Raw genomic sequence first — 22,444 nt, forward strand, 5'->3', positions numbered from 1 at the left:
CAGTGAGAGGGAGGAGAAGTGGAAAAAGGAAGCCTTTTGTTTATTGTAAAACAATGCAGTGAATTAGCCATAGTGATGTTAGAATAAGAGTCTAAACATGACGCATCTAGGCAAATTTCATCGGATGGCAAGTTATGTTGTGACTCGATCCTGAGCCCCCTGTAGGGCTTCAGAATTTGTAAGACCTCAGTATTTGTAGAGGTTATTGAAGGCATACTCAGCACAATTTTCTAGGCTCTGGGGATGCAGTGGAGATCAAACCTCATGGAGTGTAATGTTCTAGTGGGGAAAGACTTTAGGAACTGAAGGGTTAATCGAACTGTTCACGTTTGGAAAATGTGAATCTTTATGGATATTTAAAAGTGGTAATTCCCAGGGGATCCTGGAGAAGTGACTGATTCTAAGGCAGGGGCGGAGAACACACAAGATGAACCTGGAGCATTTTCTAGTGTCAGAAAGTATGCAAGTGTGCGCGCTCCTCCCACAGTGATGCATGTTTGTCAAAGGAACACAGGAACCAACTGCAAGAACTCCCAGTGGCCAAAGCTGGGACAGTTTGAGCAACAAACTGAAGTAATACTGGATTATAACCCAGAGTATAAAATAAATATTTATGAGTCCGTACTGGTATAAATAAATGGTTGAATAAATAGATAAATGGAGAAGGATGGACAAATCTCCCATGCAGAATTCCAAATAATTTATGTGGACAGTCCACTGTTAAGGAGTGGGAAAATAACTCCCTGGCTCTTTAAAAAAAAAAATTTTGGGGGCGCCTGGGTGGCGCAGTCGGTTGAGCGTCCGACTTCAGCCAGGTCACGATCTTGCGGTCCGTGAGTTCGAGCCCCGCGTCGGGCTCTGGGCTGATGGCTCAGAGCCTGGAGCCTGTTTCCAATTCTGTGTCTCCCTCTCTCTCTGCCCCTCCCCCGTTCATGCTCTGTCTCTCTCTGTCCCAAAAATAAATAAACGTTGAAAAAAAAAATTTTTTTTAATGTTTATTCATTTTAGAGAGACCAAAACAATGCGTGAGCTGGGGGGAGGGGAGGGCAGAGAGAGAGGGAGATACAGGATCCAAAGCAGGCTCCAGGCTCCAAGCTGTCAGCACAGAGCCCGATGTGGGGCTCGAACCCATGAACTGCAAGATCATGACCTGAGCTGAAGTTGGAAGCTTAACCGACTGAGCCACCCAGGTGCCCCAATAACTGCCTGGTTCTTAAATCAGGGGGATAGCACATAGTGACTTCCTTCCAAAGAGCACAGTATGGAAAGGAGGTTAAAAGAGTACCTTTAGAGTAGAGAAATGCTACAAACACTGCTTCAGTCAGGTCAAGGTTGGTATCAACAGTGGTAAGTCACATTGATAGTATATGCCCTTGACATGATATTATGAGAATGCACCTTTACCATTGTGGTCTTCTTCCCAATGACCCATAACCCAGAATAATCATGAGAAATCAGACAGATTCTTTCTACAAAATACCTGATTAATAGTCCTCTAAACTGTCAAGGTCATGAATAATAAGCCTGAGAAATAATAACAAAGTCTGAGAAACTGCTGTAGCCACAGGAGCCTAAGGAGACATGATGACTAAATGTAATATGACTTCCTCAATGGGATCTTGGCACAGATAAGACAGTATGTGAAAACTAAGGAAATCTGAATAAAATATGAACTGTAGTTAATAATAATGTATATTGATTCATTAAATTGTGATCCATGTACCATACTAATGTAAGATGTTATGAGTAATGGGATAATGGGTGTGAGGTATATGGGAACACTGTACTATCTTTGTAACTTTTCTGTAAGTCTAAAATTATCCTAAAATAAGTTTATTAAAATTAGTAATTACCTATCAACCCAGGAAATACTTCAAAAGTTTGAAATTATAGAGAAGTTTTTTTTTTTTTTTTTTTTTTAGTTTTTTAATGTTTATTTATTTTGAGACAGAGAGAAAGAGAGGGAAAGGGGCAGAGAGAAAGGGAGAATCCCAAGCAGGCTTCACACTATCCACACAGAGCCCAATGCGGGGCCTGATCCCATGAACTGTGAGATCATGACCTGAGCTGATATCAAGAGTCGGAGGCTTAACTGACCGAGCCACTCTGGCACCCCTATAGAGAAGTATTATTATAAATCACAGTGCCTTTTTTTTTTTTTTTATAGTTGCAGTCTTCTTTCCTATTTGTATTAGTAGCTTGTATTTACAAATGGGGTCTGTTTGGGAAACTAAATATCTTTGGCACTTTGCTCTATTAGAGTAGATCATCAGGTATTTGAGTGACTACCGTTTTTAGAAGCTAGAAGGATGCAGAATACCTGAGAGCTCATTCTTATTGTTGTAGAAATAAGGTTAATATAATTGGTGGTAATAAAAGGTGGTAATATACCGTTTTATTGTATATGAAATCTGTGGTTTGTTTGTTTTAAGTGATCTCTACACCCATCATGGGGCTCGAATTCACAACCCTGAGATCAAGAGTCACACATTCAACTGACTGAGCCAGCCATGCACCCCTCAATGAGATCTGTTTTTAGGAAAGGGCCCTAAAATAAGCAGTGGTTACAAACAATTGAGAAAGCCACCCTGATTTCAACAAAAAGACTTGCTAGGTTCAGAGAAGTAAAGAGTGAATTTTATTCTTTACCTTTTAGTTTGCTCATCCTTATACCTTGTCAGTGGTTTTCTGAGGATTTTCATGGATTTCAATAACTATTTGAGTGCATATCATGTTTATGATACTATATGTATAACTGTAGGAGAAATAAAAATAAATCATGGCTTTGTCTTTAAGAAATGTATAGCTGGGGCACCTGTCATCTAGTCAACGAGCTTATTAGGCATTTTGAATCCAGGCTCTACCTGGATTCTATGGAATCAGCTCAGGTCATGATCTTGTGGTTCATGGGTTTGTGCCCCGCGTCAGGCTCTGTGCTGACAGCTCAGAGCCTGGAGCCTGCTTCGTGGATTCTGTCTCCCTCTCTTTCTGCCCCTCCCCTGTTTGCACCCTGTCTCCCTCTCTCTCAAAAATAAATAAAACATTAAAAAAAAATGTATATTTTAGTGGGAACATAGAGGGATGGAGAGGATATCACGTGAATAATTTAATTTTTTATTTAATTTTTAGAGTATGAGCGGGAGAGAGGGGCAGAGGGAGGGAAAGAATCTCAAGCAGACTCCATGCTCAGCACAGAGCCTAATGGGGGGCTGGATCCCACGACTGCGAGATCATGACCTGAGCTGAAATCAAGGGTTGGATACCCAACTGACTGAGACACCCAGGTGCCCCACGTGAATAACTTTAATACAAGTATAGTGAGAAGGGACATATGAAACAAGTAGAGTCAAAGTGTTGTTGGAAATTCATAGGAGGGGAGAGAGAAAATCAGATTGTGAGAAAGGAGGAGATCAGGAAAAGTTTCACATGAAGTTGAGATTTGAATGGATAAGATTTTGAGGGTCTATGGTTAGAATAATAACACTTGAAGTAAGAGGAATGTTTTGAATAAAAGCAAAGGCAGAAAAGTCCTGGGTTTATTTTAGGGGACAAAGAGGTTGGTATTTTCAGTCTAGGGGTTAATGAGAGAGAAGGCTGGGATAATGGACAGCCTTCTAGATGAGGAGTGTATAGGAAAAGAAAAAAAATCTATAGAATCCAGGTAGAGCCTGGATTCAAAATGCTTAATAAGCTCATTTACTAGATGACAGGTAGGGCAAGCCGTAGCTCTTCGTTGTAGTTTACTTTTCTGTGGATATTAGAACATAACTCACAAACTTGCAAGGATCAAGCAAGAGACTCTGTGGAAGTTTTGGGGAGCACATTATAACATATTCTAGGAAGGGGCACCTGGGGTGGCTTAGTCGGTTGAGCGTCTGACTTTGGCTCAGGTCATGGTCTCGCAATCCGGGGGTTTGAGCCCTGCATCCAGCTCTGTGCTGACAGTTCGGAGCCTGGGGCCTGCTTCAGATTCTGTGTCTCCTTCGCTCTCTGCCCCTCCCCTGCTCGCTTGGTCTCTCTCTCCTCTCTCTTTCTCTTTCTCTCTCTCAAAAATAAATGAACATTAAAAAACAATTAAAAAAAGAATTAAAAAATACTCTAGATGTATTACTTAAATGTGAACATTGAAAATGGAAATAGGCAGAGTGATCTGTATATGATACCAGATATAATCTGGCAACTGCTTTAGATGTGCAGTGGTCAGGGAGAGGGAGAGATAAAAGAGACATTTGCTTTCTGGATTATTGGAAGCATGTGGTACAGTGCACAGAACTAGGAAGGTCAAAAAAAAGAAGAGCTGGGGGCGCCTGGGTGGCGCAGTCGGTTAAGCGTACGACTTCAGCCAGGTCACGATCTCGCGGTCCGTGAGTTCGAGCCCCGCGTCAGGCTCTGGGCTGATGGCTCAGAGCCTGGAGCCTGTTTCCGATTCTGTGTCTCCCTCTCTCTCTGCCCCTCCCCCGTTCATGCTCTGTCTCTCTCTGTCCCAAAAATAAATAAAAAACGTTGAAAAAAAAAATTTAAAAAAAAAAAAAGAAGAAGAGCTGGTTCAGTAGGAAAGCTGTTTGATTCAATTTTGAATAAATACAATTTTCAGTGCTGGTGAGATATTCAAGTGGGTATGTGGGGTAGGCAATTGAAATGTGGGTTTGGAGCTTGGGAGAAGAGTGAGGCTAGACATATACCTTGAGACTCACTTATCGATACATACTGAAAGCTTAAGTACAGAAACTTTGTTATAGACTGAATGTGTCCTCCCAAATTTTATATGTTGAAGGCCTAATTCCCAATTTGATGGTATTTGAAGGTGGGGTCTTTGGGAGGTAATTAAGTCATGAGAGTAGAGCCCTCATGATTGGGATTAGTGCCCTTATAAGAAGAGACTCAACAGAGAAGATACCTCTCTTGGTCATCTGATGATAAAGCAAGAAGGTGTCTTCCTGTCTGCAGAACAGGAAGATGGCTCTCACCAGACATCACATCTGTTGGCACCTTGATTTTGGACTTCCTGGCCTGTGGAATTGTACAAAATAGATGTTTTTTTAAGCCACCCAGTGTATGGGATTTGTTATAGCAACCTGAACTAAGAAAAAATTTTTTAATGTTTATTTATTTTTGAGAGAGACAGAGACAGAATGCGAGTGGGTTAGGAGCAGAGAGAGAGGGAGACACAGAATCGGAAGCAGGCTCTAGGCTTTGAGCTCTTAGCACAGAGCCCGACGCGGGGCTTGAACTCAGGAGCTGTGAGATCATGACCTGAGCCGAAGTCCGATGCTCAACCGACTGAGCCACCCAGGCACCCCACTTGCACTTAAATTTTAAAAAGTTTATTTGTACACCCTAATCTTGTTTCAGTTTTATTCGGTTAAAATACACTTCTTTGGAAAATTCTTTTGACCAAAATCTTCATATGTTTGAAATTACAAGAAAAACTGTTTTAGTTGTTTGAGCCGCCTGGGTGGCTCAGTCAGCTAAGTGCCCAACCCTTGGTTTCGACTCAGGCCATAATCTCATGGTTTGTGAGTTCGAGCCCCACGTCCGGCTCTGGGCTGACGGTGTGAAGCCTGCCTGGGATTCTCTCTCTGTTTCTCTCTCTGCCCTTCCCCCATCTCAAAAATAAAGAAAATAAATAAAGTTGTTTGGTATGAGTGAGCTGGAAAGGTTGCCTTTAATTGGTTAACTTGAGAACCCATTTTGCCTTTGGTGAAATATTTAAATGCTGACAGTTTGGTTTTTTTAAGCAAGAATATTTACCTTGTTATAGTAGAACCTTTATCTTTTAATAAATCTAATACACTAGTTTAATGAACTACTGCCAGGTACTAAGTATATTACGGTAAACTTAGTGGCCCAGTTTGTTTTGTAACATGCATAAAACAAACTGCCTAAAATTCCTGGATTAAATGGCACTGTGGCAAGATATTTAGTTAAAAGCAGATCTAATATGACTGTATAGGTAAACTGTTATATATCTGTTGAAAGAAGGAAATTGCTCATTTTTTTGGAGAAGGCCCTTTTGCATCCTAAGTTTCTGTTGACCATTTTGTGAACTTGGATCACACCAGTAATTGCTTTAACCAGCGTTAAGTTCCCTTATAAAGGAAGAAGTAACCTGGGAGACTGTTTCATTTTATATATGATGGTTAAGAGACTGGATTCTGTAATTAGTCTGTTTGAGTTGGAATCTCAACTCTAGTACTTACACTGTAATCTCTGGCAAGTCTTTATGCCTGAATCTCCATTTCTTCATTTCTAAAATGTAGGTAATAATACCACTTTCTTCACAGAATAGTTGGCATATACTTGCACAGTAAATATTCAATAATAAATATTCAGTAAGTGTTAGCTAATCTTCTTATATTCCTTGCTAAAATTGTATTTTATTAAATGTATTTGTAAATTGACTTTTAGTGTTTTCAAGAAATATTTTCTTGTCAATAAATATATTTACATAATTTTAATGGATGTGTAATAATATTTCAGCATGCTGTTTGTCATCTTTAATTGTTTCATTTTTGTTATGTGCATAGGGTTGCAGCTGACATTTTTGCTCATTGCAGCATTTTGTAATAATGCTCTTGAATGTGAATCTTTGTTAGTGCTCCTGTTTAAAGCAATAAGTAGAATACGTACATGGAAAAATTTGTTTATGAGTTTTCTAAAGAGCTTAAATTTCCTTTTCATTCCATGTGTAGGAGTTGGGGTAGAGGTTGTTTCTTGGAGCAGGAAAATCTAAATTGCTGTCATGTGCTAGCCATCAGGAAGGGTGCGTATTAGTAGACATTTTTACAGTACTAGGCCATCTTGTTGGTATATGTATAGGATTGTTATCCTGAACTTCAGTTTTAATTCACAATGATAATATAAGTTCAAGGAAAAAAAACAGAGAAATCTACTCTGTTCAAAAATAGTACAACTTTTGAGTTGCAGGAACAGTATTATAAAATCTGTTTTCGTGGGGCGACAGAAGACGGGATGTCTGAGTGGTTTTTTCTTTCTCTCAAGCAGTTTCATTCCAGTCGGCAGTGTAATTGGAATGCAACTCTAATCTGGAGGAGGAAGGGGAATTTTTGGCAAGAAGATACTGAACAGTTGGGAGTTTTACTCAGATTAAGCATAGACAGCCATTCATTATGAGTACAACTCAGTAAGAACAGCAATAGCATTCTGTTTCTACAGCTGGGATTTACTCTGATATTACTACATGGTGTGTTGCATATAGATAACTCCTATCCAACCATAAAAAAATACTGATTTAAACAGTAATATTTACTGCATCTGCACTTCTGCAAATGGTTTTCTCCAGTCACTGCCTCAAATCAAATATACTAAAGGAGATTTTTCAAAATTTAAAGTCATTTCTTGAGAAAACAACAAAAAAAAAGGGCATTGATGGGGAACTTGGGTGGCTTAGTCGGTTAAGCGTCCGACTTCGGCTCAGGTCATGATCTCATGGTTTGTGGGTTCGATCCCCATGTCAGGCTCTGTGCTGACAGTTCAGGGCCTGGAGCCTGCTTTGGGTTCTGTGTCCCCCCCCTCTCTCTGCTCCTCCCCCGCTCAGGCTCTGTCTTTCAAAAATGAGTAAATGATGGGGTGTCTGGGTGGCTCAGTCGGTTGAGCGTCCGACTTCGGCTCAGGTCATGATCTCGCGATCTGTGAGTTCGAGCCCCGCGTCGGGCTCTGTGCTGACAACTCAGAGCCTGGAGCCTGCTTCGGATTCTGTGTCTCCCTCTCTCTCTGCCCTTCCTATGCTCATGCTCTGTCTCTCTCTGTCAAAAATAAATAAACATTAAAAATAAGTAAATGTTAAAATTAAAGGAGGGGGGCGGGCATTGGTGGCATGATATTGGAATTATGTCTGACCTACAAGCTCTGAGAGCAGAGTACTAGGTCTTATTTATCTTTGAATTTTTTTTTTCAACGTTTATTTATTTTTTTGGGACAGAGAGACAGAGCATGAATGGGGGAGGGGCAGAGAGAGAGGGAGACACAGAATCGGAAACAGGCTCCAGGCTCCGAGCCATCAGCCCAGAGCCTGACGCGGGGCTCGAACTCACGGACCGTGAGATCGTGACCTGGCTGAAGTCGGACGCTTAACCAACTGCGCCACCCAGGCGCCCCAGGTCTTATTTATCTTTGTATCTGCAGAATCTATCATAGCACTTGGCACAAAGTAGGTGCTTAGGAGATATTGAAAGAGTGAATGATATAGGAAGTGCTACCTTCTTATTAAGCATCTCAAGATGATCACATCTGCTTCCCTGTGAAATAGGACCAGGACACCAACAAGGCTCATCTTAGTTTATTTTGAACACCTCCTCTACTGATTTAAAACCATTTATGTGCAGAAGAGGTGAGCAGAATAGAACAGGCTAGGTTTTAGGTGTGTAGTCTTAAGAATGAGAAATGCTGTGAAGGAATTTGAGAAGGGTAATAACGTGATCAAAGTAGTCTAGTGAAATTAATCTAGTGCAAATCTACAGGTTGAGTGAGACATGGTCCCCAGTGGATTCTGGAGTAACGGTACTATGCTTATATAATGCCACATTTGTTCTTAGCATTAATCAAAATTAATACATGACTGCTAAATATCTGGAGTCCAGTATAATGTTTTTAGTACAGAAATCAGTGAAAATTCATTGAACTATGTAGTTAAGATTTCTTCACTTTCCTATATGTATTACTTCAATGGAAAGCTTACTAAACATTGAGAGATACTAAAATATTGATAACTGTCTAGGAGAAAGTCTGTACTCCTTAGCCTTTGTTCCAGGCTTTCCCAGCTTATAAGTTGTCTCTCTTGCCAGTCTCTTCCTGTAACTTAGTCTAGCATTTCTCAACATTATTTTTATCTCTCTTCCTGTAATGATTGTTTAGAAGACAAAAATAAGATTTCCTTCGTAGTGGTACCCCTCCCTCCCTAGCTGCAGGATTCCCAGTCTTGGCTCAACTTTCTATAGTTTATGCTTCACAATAGGATAGGTTTACAAATACAAATTCATATCAATATAATTATGAAATTATGTTACAAACATAAAATTACATTTTAATATTGTATGTACATTTCCCAGGAGATTCTGATACATACCTCCTTGGTTGAGATTTTGTTATGGTGACAGAGAGGAGTCTGTCTTGTTGAAATTCACCAAGTCATTGAGCATTTACTGAGCTCTCATAATTGGTACTGAAGATGGAAAGAGCAATAGGCTGTGGTTCTAGTACCCAGAATACATTCCCAAGAAAAAGAACAGTACAAAAAAGGCTTCTAGCTGTGAAACTTATTTATTTATGCAAATAGCTAAAATTACCAAATCTCAAATCATGTTTAACAGTCTCTCTTTTAAAACTTGCAAATGAGAGTTTTTGCTTTTAGAGTATAAAAACAGTTGAAGCAAAAACTGGCTGATGCTTTTGAGGTCTAGTGTTAAAGTTAGCAATCTGACCAATCTTGATATTTATGTTTTAAGTTAATCTTGTTTCTTCTGGAACCCTGGTACTGGCTTCCTAGTCTCTGGATTACTAAAATTCAATTTATCTTTATAAACTTTGAATCTGATTTTAAAGTTATTCTTTCGTGGGGTGCCTGGGTGGCTTAGTCGGTTAAGCATCCGATTCTTGGTTTCCTCTTAGGTCATGATGTCACTGGCTGTGAAATCGAGCCCCGTGTCTGACTCTGTGCTGACAGCGGGAGACCTGCTTGGGATTCTCTCTCTCCCTTTGCTTCTCTCCCTCGTGCACTCTCACTCTTTCTCAAATAAGTAAACTTTAAAAAAAAAAAAAGGGTTTTATTTTTTATTTTTTGAATGTTTATTAAAAAAAAATTTTTTTTAACATTTATTTATCATTGAGAGACAGACACAGAGAATGAGCAGGGAAGGGGTAGAGAGAGGGGGAGACACAGAATCTGAAGTAGGCTCCAGGCTCTGAGCTATCAGCACGGAGCCCGACGCTGGGCTTGAACTCAGGATCTGTGAGATCATGACCTGAGCCAAAGTCAGTCACCTAACCAGCTGAGCCACCCAGGTGCCCCTAATGTTTGTTTATTTTTGAAGGAGAGACAGAGCGTGAGCGGGGAAGGGCAGAGAGAGAGAGGGAGACACAGAATCCAAAGCAGGTTCCAGGCTGCGAGCTGTCAGCACAGAGCCTGATGCGGAGCTTGAACTCACGAACTGTGAGATCATGACCTCAGACGAAGTTGGTTGCTGAACCGACTGAGCCACCCAGGTGGGCCCTGTGCCAAAAAAAAAAAAAAAAAGTTAAACAAAAAAAATTATATTTTTTATTTTTCGGTTGACCTTTGAAACTTGTATTAACAATATCTTAGGGGTGCCTGGGTGGCGCAGTCGGTTAAGCGTCCGACTTCAGCCAGGTCACGATCTCACGGTCCGTGAGTTCGAGCCCCGCGTCAGGCTCTGGGCTGATGGCTCAGAGCCTGGAGCCTGTTTCCGATTCTGTGTCTCCCTCTCTCTCTGCCCCTCCCCCGTTCATGCTCTGTCTCTCTCTGTCCCAAAAAAAATAAATAAACGTTGGAAAAAAAATTTTTTTTTTTAAAAACAATATCTTAATGATTTTTAAAAGAAAATTTGTCAAATATGATCTGACTACTTTGTTTTAAATAAAAGGAAACGATAAAAATAAAATTTCATAAGTTAAAATTATGATTACTTGAGGATTAATTTATCTGTCACATAAAAAGTCCTCCTTTCAATGAAATTTTAGATTATTTTGGAGTCTGTTTCATTCATCCAGTAAATTTATTGAGCACCCATCAAATAATTGGTGCAATGTGTGCTTGTGCGCCATTGAGGCAGACCTGATTTATGCTGTATGGTGTTTACCACCCCCATAGTTACAAGTGGTATTCTAAACTTAAGCATTTATAATGAAGTGTGATGAGTGCATGTTATAAGTGGGGGATTCTGTGAAAATACAAATGGGTGGAGGGTTGAGAGAAATATGTTCTAAAAGGTTTCCTTTCCCTTTTGAGATGATTAGGTGAAGAAGCCTGGGAAAAATGTTTCAGACAGAGGGAATGGCATATGACTCTCTGGGTGAGGGATGGAGTTTGTTTGAGAAAGTGAAAGTTTAGTGTGGTTGGATCTTGGACTTAGGTTAGAGAGGAGGGGTGGTAATGAAAGATAAGATCAGAGAGGTAAGCAGGAGCCAGGGCCTGAAGGGCATTGTAAACCAATATAAAGTTTGGGCCCAAGAACCTTGGGACTGTTTTGAAGATGGAGGTCAACTACCTCCAGAGTGGTAGGTTGGGTGTGATATCCAGAGCACAGATAGAAGGATAGTTTTGAGGAATTTTTGAAGGGTATTTTGGAGTGTTATTAGGAGGATGGGACATGTATGAAAGGCCTTAATTGTATTTTTAAATTTTGGGTCCATTGCAAAGAACTGGTGGAGGCTTGAGGCAGGGGACTGATTGGGAGGCTGGTTTTAGTGGCCTAGACTAGTTGATGGTGGCCTGGACAAGGGTGGTGGCACTGGTAATAGAAGTGGACAGATGAAGGATATTTCAGAGGCGGAATTGATTAGAATTGGTATCTGCCAGGAGATGGGGAGAGGGAGGAGTAGTGAAGGTTGCTATGGAGGTTTCTGACTGGAGCAGTGGAGTTAAAAGCAAGGATGTTTATTGAAAGAAAGTAAACTGGAAGAGCAGTTTTTGGGGAGGGAGAGATGGTGATTTTATTTTGGGGGCATATTTAATTTGTGTGGACCTGAAGTTCAGGAGAGAGTTAAGTTTGGGTCTTAATATTTAGGTGTCACTAAAATGGTAAAGGTCAGGGAGAATGCGTGAAATGTGGCTCTTCAAATTTATTTCTTTTTATTTTTTATTAAAATTTTTTTAATGTTTATTTTTGAGAGAGCATGAGTGGGGGAGGGGAAGGCAGGGAGGGAGACAGAATCCAAAGCAGGCTCCAGGCTCAGAGCCCGACACAGGGCTCGAACTCATGGACCATGAGATCGTGACCTGAGCTAAGTTGGACGTCCAACCAACTGAACCGCACAGGTGCCCCTTCAAATTTATTTTTTAGAGAGGAGAAAGAGCTTTGTTAGTCTGTTAAGCTACGAATTTTCTACTAGGAAAAATGTGGGTTCTTCCCCCAGAAAAATACACATACATATAACAGTTTACATATATTCCAAGGTTTGCAGAGATGGGCATCTGTGCTTCTCAGGTTATAGAGTAGAAGAGGATCCAGGGCAAAAATCCTGAAGAACCTCAACTTCCGTGGATGGAATATAGGAAAACAATCTGGCAAAGAGGATTTAGAATGTATTTTATGCCTAGTATAAAACCAGGTAAAATGTGGTATTAAACAGAAACCAAAAGAAAAGCGGGGTTCCAGAAGAGGGAGTGATGGCAAATCTCCTCAGGTGTCAAGTGGGATAAAGAATGAAAGATGTCCATTGGATGGATTTAGTAATTAATGTCCCCTGGGCTTTGGAGAAGCCACATAGTGGCAATAGTGACAGAGGAAGCCAGATTGTTAATGAATTGAGGCATTAGTGGGAAGTGAAGAAGTTGAGTCAGTCTAAATTTACTTTGTAGAGAGTTTTTATCATGAATGGGTGTTGTACTTTGTCAAATGCTTTTTCTGCATCTATTGAGATGATCGTATGGTTTTAATCCTTTCTCTTGTTAATGTGATTGATCACATTGACTGATTTGTGAATATTGAACTGCCCCTTGCATCCCTGGAATAAATCCCACCTGATTATGGTGAATGATTTTTTTTTAATGTATTGTTGGGTTGGGTTTGAATATTTTGTTGAGGGGTTTTGCATCTATATTCATCAGAGATACTGCCCTTTAGTGTTGTTCTTCCTTTTTTTTTTAATTTTTAACTTTTATAGTGTCTTTATCTGGTTTTGGTTTTAAGATAATGCCAGCCTAATAGAATGAATTTGGAAGCTTTTCTTCTTCTGTTTTTTAGAGTAGTTTGAAAAGAATAGGTATTAACTCTTCTTTAAATGTCTGGAATTCACAGTGAAACCTGGACGTCTGTTTGTTGGGAACTTTTTGATTATTGATTCAATTTTGTTAGTACTTCATCTGTTGAGATATCTATTTCTTCCTGAGTCAGATTTGGAGTTTCTTTGTTTCTAGGAATTTATTTCTTCTAGATTGTCCAATTTATTGGCATAAAATTTTTCCATAATATTCTCTTAGAATCCTTTGTATTTCTGTGGCACTCATTGCTATTTCTCCTCCATCATTTCTGATTCTATTTATTTGAGTCCTCTCTCTTTTTTTTTTTTTAATGTTTATATATTTTTGAGACAGAGAAACAGAGCATGAATGGGGGAGGGGCAGAGAGCTAGGGAGACACAGAATCTGAAGCAGGCTCCAGGCTCCGAGCTGTCAGCACAGAGTCCGATGTGGGGCTCGAACCCATGGACCGTTAAGATCATGACCTGAGCCGAAGTCGGACACTTAACCGACTGAGCCACCCAGGTGCCCCGAGTCCTCTCTCTTTCTTGATGAATCTGGTTAAAGTTTTATCCAGATAAAATAAAATACTGTTTGTTTTTGTTTTTCAAAGAACCAGCTACCAGTTTCATTGATCTTTTCTATTGTTTTTTTCAGTCTCTTTTTCATTGATTTCTGCTTTAAACTTTATTATTTCCTTTTTACAGACTTTGGGCTTTGTTCTTCTTTTTGTAGCTCCTTTACATATAAAGTTAGGTTGTTTACTTTTCTTGTTTCTTGAGATAAGCCTGGTTTGCTATAAACTTCCCTCTTAGAACAGCTTTTGCTGCATCTCAAAGATTTTGGACCATTGCGTTTTCACTTTTATTTGTCTCCATATATTTTTTTATTTCCTCTTTGATTTCTGGATTGACCCATTCATCGTTTAGTAGCATGTTACTTAGCCTCCCTATGTTTGTGTTCTTTCCAGATTATTTCTTGTGATTGATGTCTATTGCTGTGGTAGGAAAAATGCGTATGATTTCAGTCATTTTGAATTTATTGAGACTTGTTTTGTGGCCTAACCTCTGGTCTATCCTGGAGAAAGTTCCATGTGCACTTGAAAAGAATGTGTATTTTGTTGTTTTTGGATGGAATGTTCTGTGTATATTTGTTAGGTCCGTCTGGTCCTGAGGCGGGGGTGGGAGAAGTTAAGAGCTTTTCCTCTAAGATCAGGAATAAGACAAGGGTGTCCACTTTTACCACTTCTACTCAAAATAGTACTGGAAGTCCTAGCTGCTGCAATCAGACAAGAAAAAGAAATAAAAGGCATCCAAATTGGTAAGGAAAAAGTAAAACCTTGACTTTGACTATTTGTAGATACCATGATAGCTATATATATAAAACCCTAGAGACTCCACCAAAAAACTAGTAGAACTAATAAATGAATGCAGTGAAGTTGTAGGATACAAAATCAATATACAGAAATCTGTTGCGTTTTTATAATTTTGTTTTACCGTTTATTTACTTTTGAGGAGGCGGGGAATGCGTGTGAGCAGGGGAGGGGCAGAGAAAGAGGGAGACAGAAGATCCAAAGTGGGCTCTGTGCTGACAGCAGAGAGCCTGATTCTGGGCTTGAACTCATGAACCTGCGAAATCATGACCTGAGTGAAAGTTGGATGCTTAATTGACTGAGCCACCCGGGCGCCCCTTAAGTAGTTACATTGAAGGAGAAGTAGGATGGTGTCTGGAGAGTATGTTTAAATGTTGATGAGGCCATAAGTAGAGGAGATGGGAGAACAGGTCCCTGAGAAAATGGTGATTTGGATATAAGATCTAGAACACAGGGGGAAGGACAGTGTGAGACAGGAGGGTGGATATTATAAGCAGAAGGAAGACAAAACGAATGAGTATCAAAACATAACTTTGTAGGGTTAGCAATAAGAAGTTGGAGAATTCACATATATTTTTGGTTTCTCTAAAGTAGGATGTGAAATCAGTTCACTTCTGGAATCATAGGACGGTGGTTTTAAAAAAAAGTCATTACCTCAGCAGTACTGAAGATTAGAATTTGGATTCATATATGTGTTGTAAATGTATTGATCCTGAGTATTCTGTACGGTTTATGTGGTGATAATGAAAGTTAGAGAGAAGTTCTTCTAAATCCAATTAGTGATTTGGTACTCTCAGTTACGGCTCTTAGTTTTCATATTTGAGTTTTTATGTTTTTAAAAATAAAACTGTTTCTAAGACAGGGCCTAAATGACTCTGACTACTAAATCACTATCTTGTACTTAATAATTTTACTCATTTACCAATGGCATCTCTCTCTTTTTTTTTTAAGTTACTTATTTTGAGAGAGAGAGAGAGAGAGAGAGAGAGACAATTGGGAGGGGCAGAGAGAGAGAATCTCAAGCAGGCTCTGCTTGACAGTGCAGAGCCAGATGCAGAGCTTGAACTCATGAACCATGAGATCATGACCTGAGCTGGAATCAAAAGTCGGATGCTTAAACCAACCACTAAACCACCCAGGTGCCCGGCATCTGTCTTTAAAATAATTTTTATTTAACTTTTTTTAAAAGTTTATTTATTTTGAGAGAGAGAGAGAACGAGAGCACATGCAAGCAGGGGAGGGGCAGAGAGCGAGGGAGAAAGAATCCCGAGCTGACTCCGTGCTGTCAGCACAGAGCCCATGAACCATGAGATCATAACCTGAGCCGAGATCAAGAGTTGGAGGCTTAACGAACTGAGCCACCCAGGCTCCCCTTTATTTGAACTTTTAGAGTGATTAGTTATATATAGACTTATTCCCAAGGTTTGTTATGTTAAATAACACTAAACTTCCAGACCACTTCAACCGAGTAGAAGTGGGTAGAAATTAACCAAATATTACTTGTATAGATATTTTATAAGTTATAAACCATACAGAAATCGATGTTTTCCCTTCACTTTTAACAAGTTTGAATTAAACAAGTTAAGTTTATAACTCTATATAAGCAATAATTTTTTAAAGTGACATGTAACCACAAACTATAAAATTCACCCCTTTAGAATGTGCAGTTCAATGGTTTTTAAAATTTTTTTTAATGTTTATTATCTTGAGAGAGACAGAGAAACACAGAGTGCGAGCAGGGGAGGGGCAGAGAGAGAGAGAGAGAGACAGAGAATCCGAAGCAGGCTCCAGGCTCTGAGCTGTCAGCACAGGGCCAGACGCAGGGCTCGAACCCATGGACCACGAGATCACCTGAACCGGAGCCACCCAGGCACCTCCAATTCAGTGGTTTTAATATATTCGTAACGTTGTGCATCCATCACCTCACGAGTAATAATTTCATGCAGGGTAATCCAGAGAATGTGGCTTTGGGATATCTACTCAGTGTATTAACTTTTAATTTTTGGTAGATACAGTAATCTGTCTTGTCATTGAGTTTAGAAGAAGGTAATTTATCTCTCCTATAAAATTTCTGTGGAGTTAGGTGGAGACTAAATAACAATGTTATTTTTAAAAAAATCTCATCTATATCAAGAAAGCTTTATTTTATTTATGATCTTCAGTATAAAATTATTTCATTAAAAAATGTATATGTCAACCTGAGTTTGCTTATTTTTTTCTTGGAACTATTTTCCCCTTTTCACCGAGCTGCTCTGAGATAAATCTTGATGGAAGATTGATTGGAAGTTGGTCTTTATTAGAATACCAGATTTATAAATTTTCTGGCTGTCAGCTGTTATGTGTGATCATTGCTAAAGTTGGAACCACTGGTTCAGCTGTCTTTTGCTAGTCTTTAATAAAAGCTTGTGATCATATTTCAAACCTTGCTATAATGTTTATCATTCACTGGTACTTTCAGTGTTTAAAATGAACGTTTTGACAGTGCAGTCTTACCATTTTAATTCTTTCCATGTATTTTTTGTTTCCTTTACAGTACTCTGTGCAAAAAACTTGGTGAAAAAGGATTTTTTCCGTAAGTAAATTAACTTTAAATCTTGTATGTTGTGTGTAGACTTTTTGGATAACTTTTTCAGAATTGTCTGGCTTTAGTGATTTCTCTATTCAGAAATGTACTTCATACTATTTTATGAATGCTTTGGTTTGGACCCTTTTGGCAATACTTTTTTTTTTTTTTTTTTAAGAGGACTTTGTGCCTTTTAGCCTTTGTTCCTTTCCTTTTATCCACCCCTCTCACATATTTGTGTGAAATGTGTATGTGTATAGGTGTGTATATGAGACGTGTAAAGAATATCGAGGGTGTGCATACTACTAGGTTTCTAGAAAGGGTGGAGATTATTTTGTAAACACTTTTTCTTTTCTAACATTTTATAGGAAATTTTATTCAGGCATTCACCATACCTTGGAAAGTAGAGAAGTTATTCAGCCTGCTTAGAATTTCCAGAGTGTAGGAAAGAAATCTCTGCCACATTCAATCATAGATGCTCTTATGTCTCGGCCTCTAAAGCAGACATTTGGTTCCCCTATTTGCAGTCTCTTTGCCAATAAGTTGTCAAATTTTTTTGTGGCTTTATTTAGGATTAAGTTTTGTGAAGGAGGATTGGGAAGAACCCCTCACGTGTGTTTAAAATCTTTACCCTGTAATATCATACTTCACAATAGCTTTAAGGTATGGAGTAAAAAAAATAAAATAAATATATATAAATAAGTAATTGAGTCAAAATGATATAATTTTTAGTAAAGAACTCGAAGCCAACAAAGTTTTATATGTAATATATTTGAAGTTATAAATTGAGAAGATTCATTAGATTTTCATTTTTTATTTTATTTAAAATTTTTATTTTAGAGAGAGCATGTGCACACTCACAAGCAGGAGAGAGGGGCAGAAAGAGAGAGAGAGAGAATCTTAAGCAGGCTCCACACTCAGTGTGGAGTGATCCCATGACCCTGAGATCATGACCTGAGCCAAAATCAAGTGTCGGACACTTAACCGAATGAGCCACCCAGGTGCCCCAAGAAGATTCATTAGATTTTAAAATTCAAGTTCTACCAGCCCCCAGAAACTAGGTATGAGTGCTAATTTAATATGATATTACTTAATTTTCAGGGGTTTCATTAAAAGAAATAGTAAGCTCTTGATGCATTTTAAAATCATACTTCATTCATCTCACTTGAAATTTTCTTCTAAGATATCTAGAGTAGAACCAGAATTAAAGCTTATAAAATAACATAAAACTGTATAATTAGAAATTTTTCTGGTTTCTGTGCTTATATGGGAAAGCAGTTAAATAGGATGCTGTGGGACATAGTTAAGAAAGTTTTAAGCAGTCTCCAATATATGTACCAGGTGCTGTCTACCATACTGCGTATCACAGCAGGAGAGGCCAGTGGCCTCTCTCCATGCTGCCACCAAATTCTGTCTTCACAGGCTTTTTCTGAACTACCTACTTCATCCCTGTCACTAATAACCAGTGTATACTCTTTTTTTTTTTTTTTTTTTTTTTACACCATTCTTAAGGTTGATTTGAGGTAGGATTAGTAGGACTGTGAAGTGGCAAATAGGATTGGATAGGTAGGTGACAAGGCGAAAAGGGAGACAAGTGAGGCATGCACTCTTTTATAGCTCCTTCTGCATCCTCCAAGATGTCTGCTTTGGTTTTACAGATAAAATCTAACATTTGTCTCCCAGCCTTCCTTCCCAAGTTCTTTTCTTTCCTCCAGAGTCCTAAGACACAGTTTCTCCAGTATAATATCCAGATCTACTTGTCTGAGTTTTCCTAGGAAATCTAGAAGAATCTTACTTTGATTTTTGGTAAACCTTGGAGAGCCAGTTAATATCAGTTATACGATCTTTACCTGCCCTTAAGTTGTAGGTGGGAAAAAAAGAAAGAAAGGACTGTTTCTCTCTTTCGGTAGCGTAGGCAGTAAAAATTGATAAAAGTTTTCTTAAGAGTTGTGAGTTTGCTCCTAGGGATAAGGAAATTAGGGGAAACTATATGATTATCTTGAAAACCTAGAATGGAAGAAACATTTGATGGCTCTGGAAAGGGAAATTGGAAAGCCAATCTTGAGGCCTTCAGAAGGCACTCAGCCAGGGATGGGCTGTCACCTGGGTTCACAGTGGGAATGGCCTCTGCTGACAAACTTAAGTTTGTCATTGATCTGTTTATAAGTTGAAGGTTGCCCACATTAATTCCAGAGAAAAAATTGTAGTACTTCCTAAATCTCTTCATGAAATTTGAGTGAGAGTGTGTTTATTGTCAGAATGCAGTTATCATTGATATCAAAATGTAGTGTTTGCTTGTAATGCAGTTTAAATCATGTTGAATGAGAAAAGTAAACTTTAATATCAAGCATGACTATAGGCTGATGAAACATATGTGTGTGTATATATTTAATTATAGGAAAAAATACACTGCCAAGTGCTGTCTTGTAATTTGTGTATTAGAGATAATACTCTTTATTCTGGGTATCTACCCTTGCTGAGAAAAAACTTGCTAACTCACTTTTTGGAATTGTTTTCAAGCTTATTGGCTTTAAAAAATAAATTATTTCCCCCTCTCCCCAAAATTTTAGAAGGAAAACTTTCTAAACGTGTAAGAACATGGAAAAGTTTTATAGTGAATATCCACCATCTAGATTCTACCATTAACATGATCCTGTATCTGTCTTTATCCATTATCTGTTTCTTAAAGAATGTTTTCATTAGTATAATTTTTTTCTCTTTTATGCAACATTTGTTTGTTTATTTAAGTTTACTTATTTTGAAAAAGAGTGAGAAAGAGAACAAGTTGGGAAGGGCAAAGAAGGGGTGGGGGACAGAGGATCCGAAGCGGGTGGCACAGAGTCTGAGGTGGGGCTCAGACTCACGAACTGTGCAATCATGACCTGAGCCGAAGTCAGATGCTTAACTGACTGAGCCGCCCAGGTGCCCCTCTTTTATGTAACATTTAAATAAAAGATTTATGTGTAAGATACTGTGTTGAGTCACTATATTTAGGGGCCACATTGAAGTCACTCAGAACCACGGTGATTGGTGAATGTTCTTTTTCTTCCCCCAGTCAAAAATAAAGCTTTATTTTCTCCAGAAAGTAACACACTTTTAAGTTGAAATTTTTGTTTCATTGTTATTTGCAGCTCAAGTGCATTTGTATAGCGAGGAAGTCTTCAGCTTTAGCTATTTTTGTATGACTCAGAAATGATGGGGATGATTGAGAAATTTTTAAAAATACAGAAAATACCTTAGCCACTTGATATTTACCACTAGAAGCCTCACTAACTTCAGAAAACTTGATAGCTTTTGATCACATCACAGTAACTTGGCTCTCAAGGTAAATTTTTGTGGACTAATAGAAACAGGTAAGTTGAAATATAGGTACTTTTTTTTGTTAGGGCATAGAGCTTGTGTTTTGTATTATTTAACAGAAAAGAAATATAGGAGGTTGGGACTCAGAATTTCATAGTTAATTAAGGACTTGGAAACCATGCCTAGTGTGTTTGTGTGGAAAAGTTGTTCCCCTTAGTCCTTAATTCTTTAAACAACATCTAAAAGGAAAGCTTGAAATGTGATTTTTGTTTTTGCTTACAAACATACATTTGTATGTTTGCTGAGATAGTAGAATCAAAAGAAAAAGAATAGATTCTTGAAAATACTTAATGTTATTGAAGGTAGTGGGAAAAATATTCTTCCATTAAACACATTTAAAAATGGTAGGTATTACTGAAATAATATGAATAGCAGTAAACTTCAAGAATATAGTTAAATACATCAATACCCTAACTTCCAAGTATCTTCTTAAATACTTAACACTCTTAAAATTTGGTCCTCTCTTATTTGAAGTTGACAGATCACAGAATCACAGGATTGGGGAACTGACGATGTGATTTATGCCTGACCTCGAATCTTGGCACATTGGTATCCTGACTTTAAAAAAAAAAAAATTAGCATAGATATCAAGGTGCAGAATTTCTCCAATTATCAACCCATACCAACATTTTGTTCTAGTATTTTCTTTGTTTTAAAAAAATTTTTTTTCTAATGTTTATTTATTATTGAGAGACAGAGAAACAGAGCATGAGCATGGGAGGGGCGGAGAGAGGGAGAGACACAGAATCTTTTTTTTTTTTTTTTAATTTTTTTTTTCAACTTTTATTTATTTTTGGGACAGAGAGAGACAGAGCATGAACGGGGGAGGGGCAGAGAGAGAGGGAGACACAGAATCGGAAACAGGCTCCAGGCTCCGAGCCATCAGCCCAGAGCCCGACGCGGGGCTCGAACTCCCGGACCGCGAGATCGTGACCTGGCTGAAGTCGGACGCTTAACCGACTGCGCCACCCAGGCGCCCCAGAGACACAGAATCTTAAGCAGGCTCCAGGCTCTGAGCTGTCAGCACAGAGTCTGACACGGGGCTCGAACTCACAAACCGCGAGATCGTGACCTGAACTGAAGTTGGGCGCTTAACCGATTGAGCCACCCAGGCGCCCCGTTCTAGTATTTTCAACTGTCCATAGGAGATCTGTGCTATCCCAAAATGTCATTTTTGTCTCGTTAAAACTTTATTTAGTTCTACCTTCTAACTTTTTTTTTCTCCAAAAGAACCACTGTTTTCATTGTTACTTAGGCCTGAAAACTATAGTGTCATCTTTGACCCTAGTTTCTTATAAACTTGTATTAGATCTTTCAGAGTAGTTTATTACTTCACTGTCCTTTCCCTTTTCCTAGTTCAGAGTCTGCTCATCTTACTGTTCGTTTATCCTACTGTGTGAAACTTATGACCGCTTCCTAGATAGTCTCTGTACCAGTCTTCCCTTCTCCCAGTCCACCCTGAGTACTGCTAATAGAAAAATATGACACCCTATTATCTACCTCAGTCACTTTCTGATTTCTAAGCCTCTCTTACCCACAGCATTTACTTTTAACATCGTAGCACAAATGATTTGGTTAGATTCCTCACAGCCCTTCAGATGCGGTCGTACCTTTCTTGGTGATCTTCCTGTTTGTCCTTTAAAGCCCAATGAGTCCCATCCCCTCAAAAAAAAAAAAAAAAAAACGCTTGATTTACTGTTCAAACTCCCCAACAGTTCTGTTTTCTGAACTCTTACTTGTACTCACTATTGAACTTACTTGTACTCACTATTGAACTGCATGGTACGTGAGAGGTATACTATAGTATAGTAGTTGAGAGCATGAAATTGAGAACCAGATTTTATGTGCATGGGTTTAAAATCTAAACTTTAGACCCTGGCTCTCTCACATACTATTGTTTGTCCTTGGATTAGTTAATTGACCCCTTTGTGCCTCAGTTTCCCCATCAGTAGGGTAGAGACTATAGTAGCATTTACCCCATTGGATTATTGTGAGGAATAAGAGATTTAATATATGTAAAGCATTTAGAATAGTGCCTGACATAGTGTTAAAAGTATTTTCTTTAGAATCTATACAAACATTTGTTTATTCTCTGGTTTCCCTTTCCCCCAAGGCATTCTTAATGTTTTAAGGCAGGGTATTTAATTTTTTGATTCAGTTTTTCATCACTCATGGTAGTTATTCAGGAAAACTTTTTGGCTAATTTGATTTC

General features: G+C 38.8%; 1 protein-coding gene across 1 annotated transcript in view; it reads left to right on the forward strand.

Annotated features, from left to right (window-relative positions):
• Positions 1-22,444, forward strand: part of SMURF2 (SMAD specific E3 ubiquitin protein ligase 2) — a 120,532-nt gene that overhangs the window by 45,820 nt on the left and 52,268 nt on the right. The window contains exon 2 of the mRNA XM_047081585.1: positions 16,843-16,881. Within this exon, the coding sequence (XP_046937541.1) occupies positions 16,843-16,881 (39 nt within the window). The remainder of the gene's footprint in view (positions 1-16,842; positions 16,882-22,444) is intronic.

The sequence above is a fragment of the Lynx rufus genome, unplaced genomic scaffold (assembly GCF_022079265.1).
Source record: "Lynx rufus isolate CCGP_SWC_20201006 ecotype Redwood Valley unplaced genomic scaffold, mLynRuf1.p SCAF_18, whole genome shotgun sequence".
Taxonomy (NCBI): domain Eukaryota; kingdom Metazoa; phylum Chordata; class Mammalia; order Carnivora; family Felidae; genus Lynx; species Lynx rufus.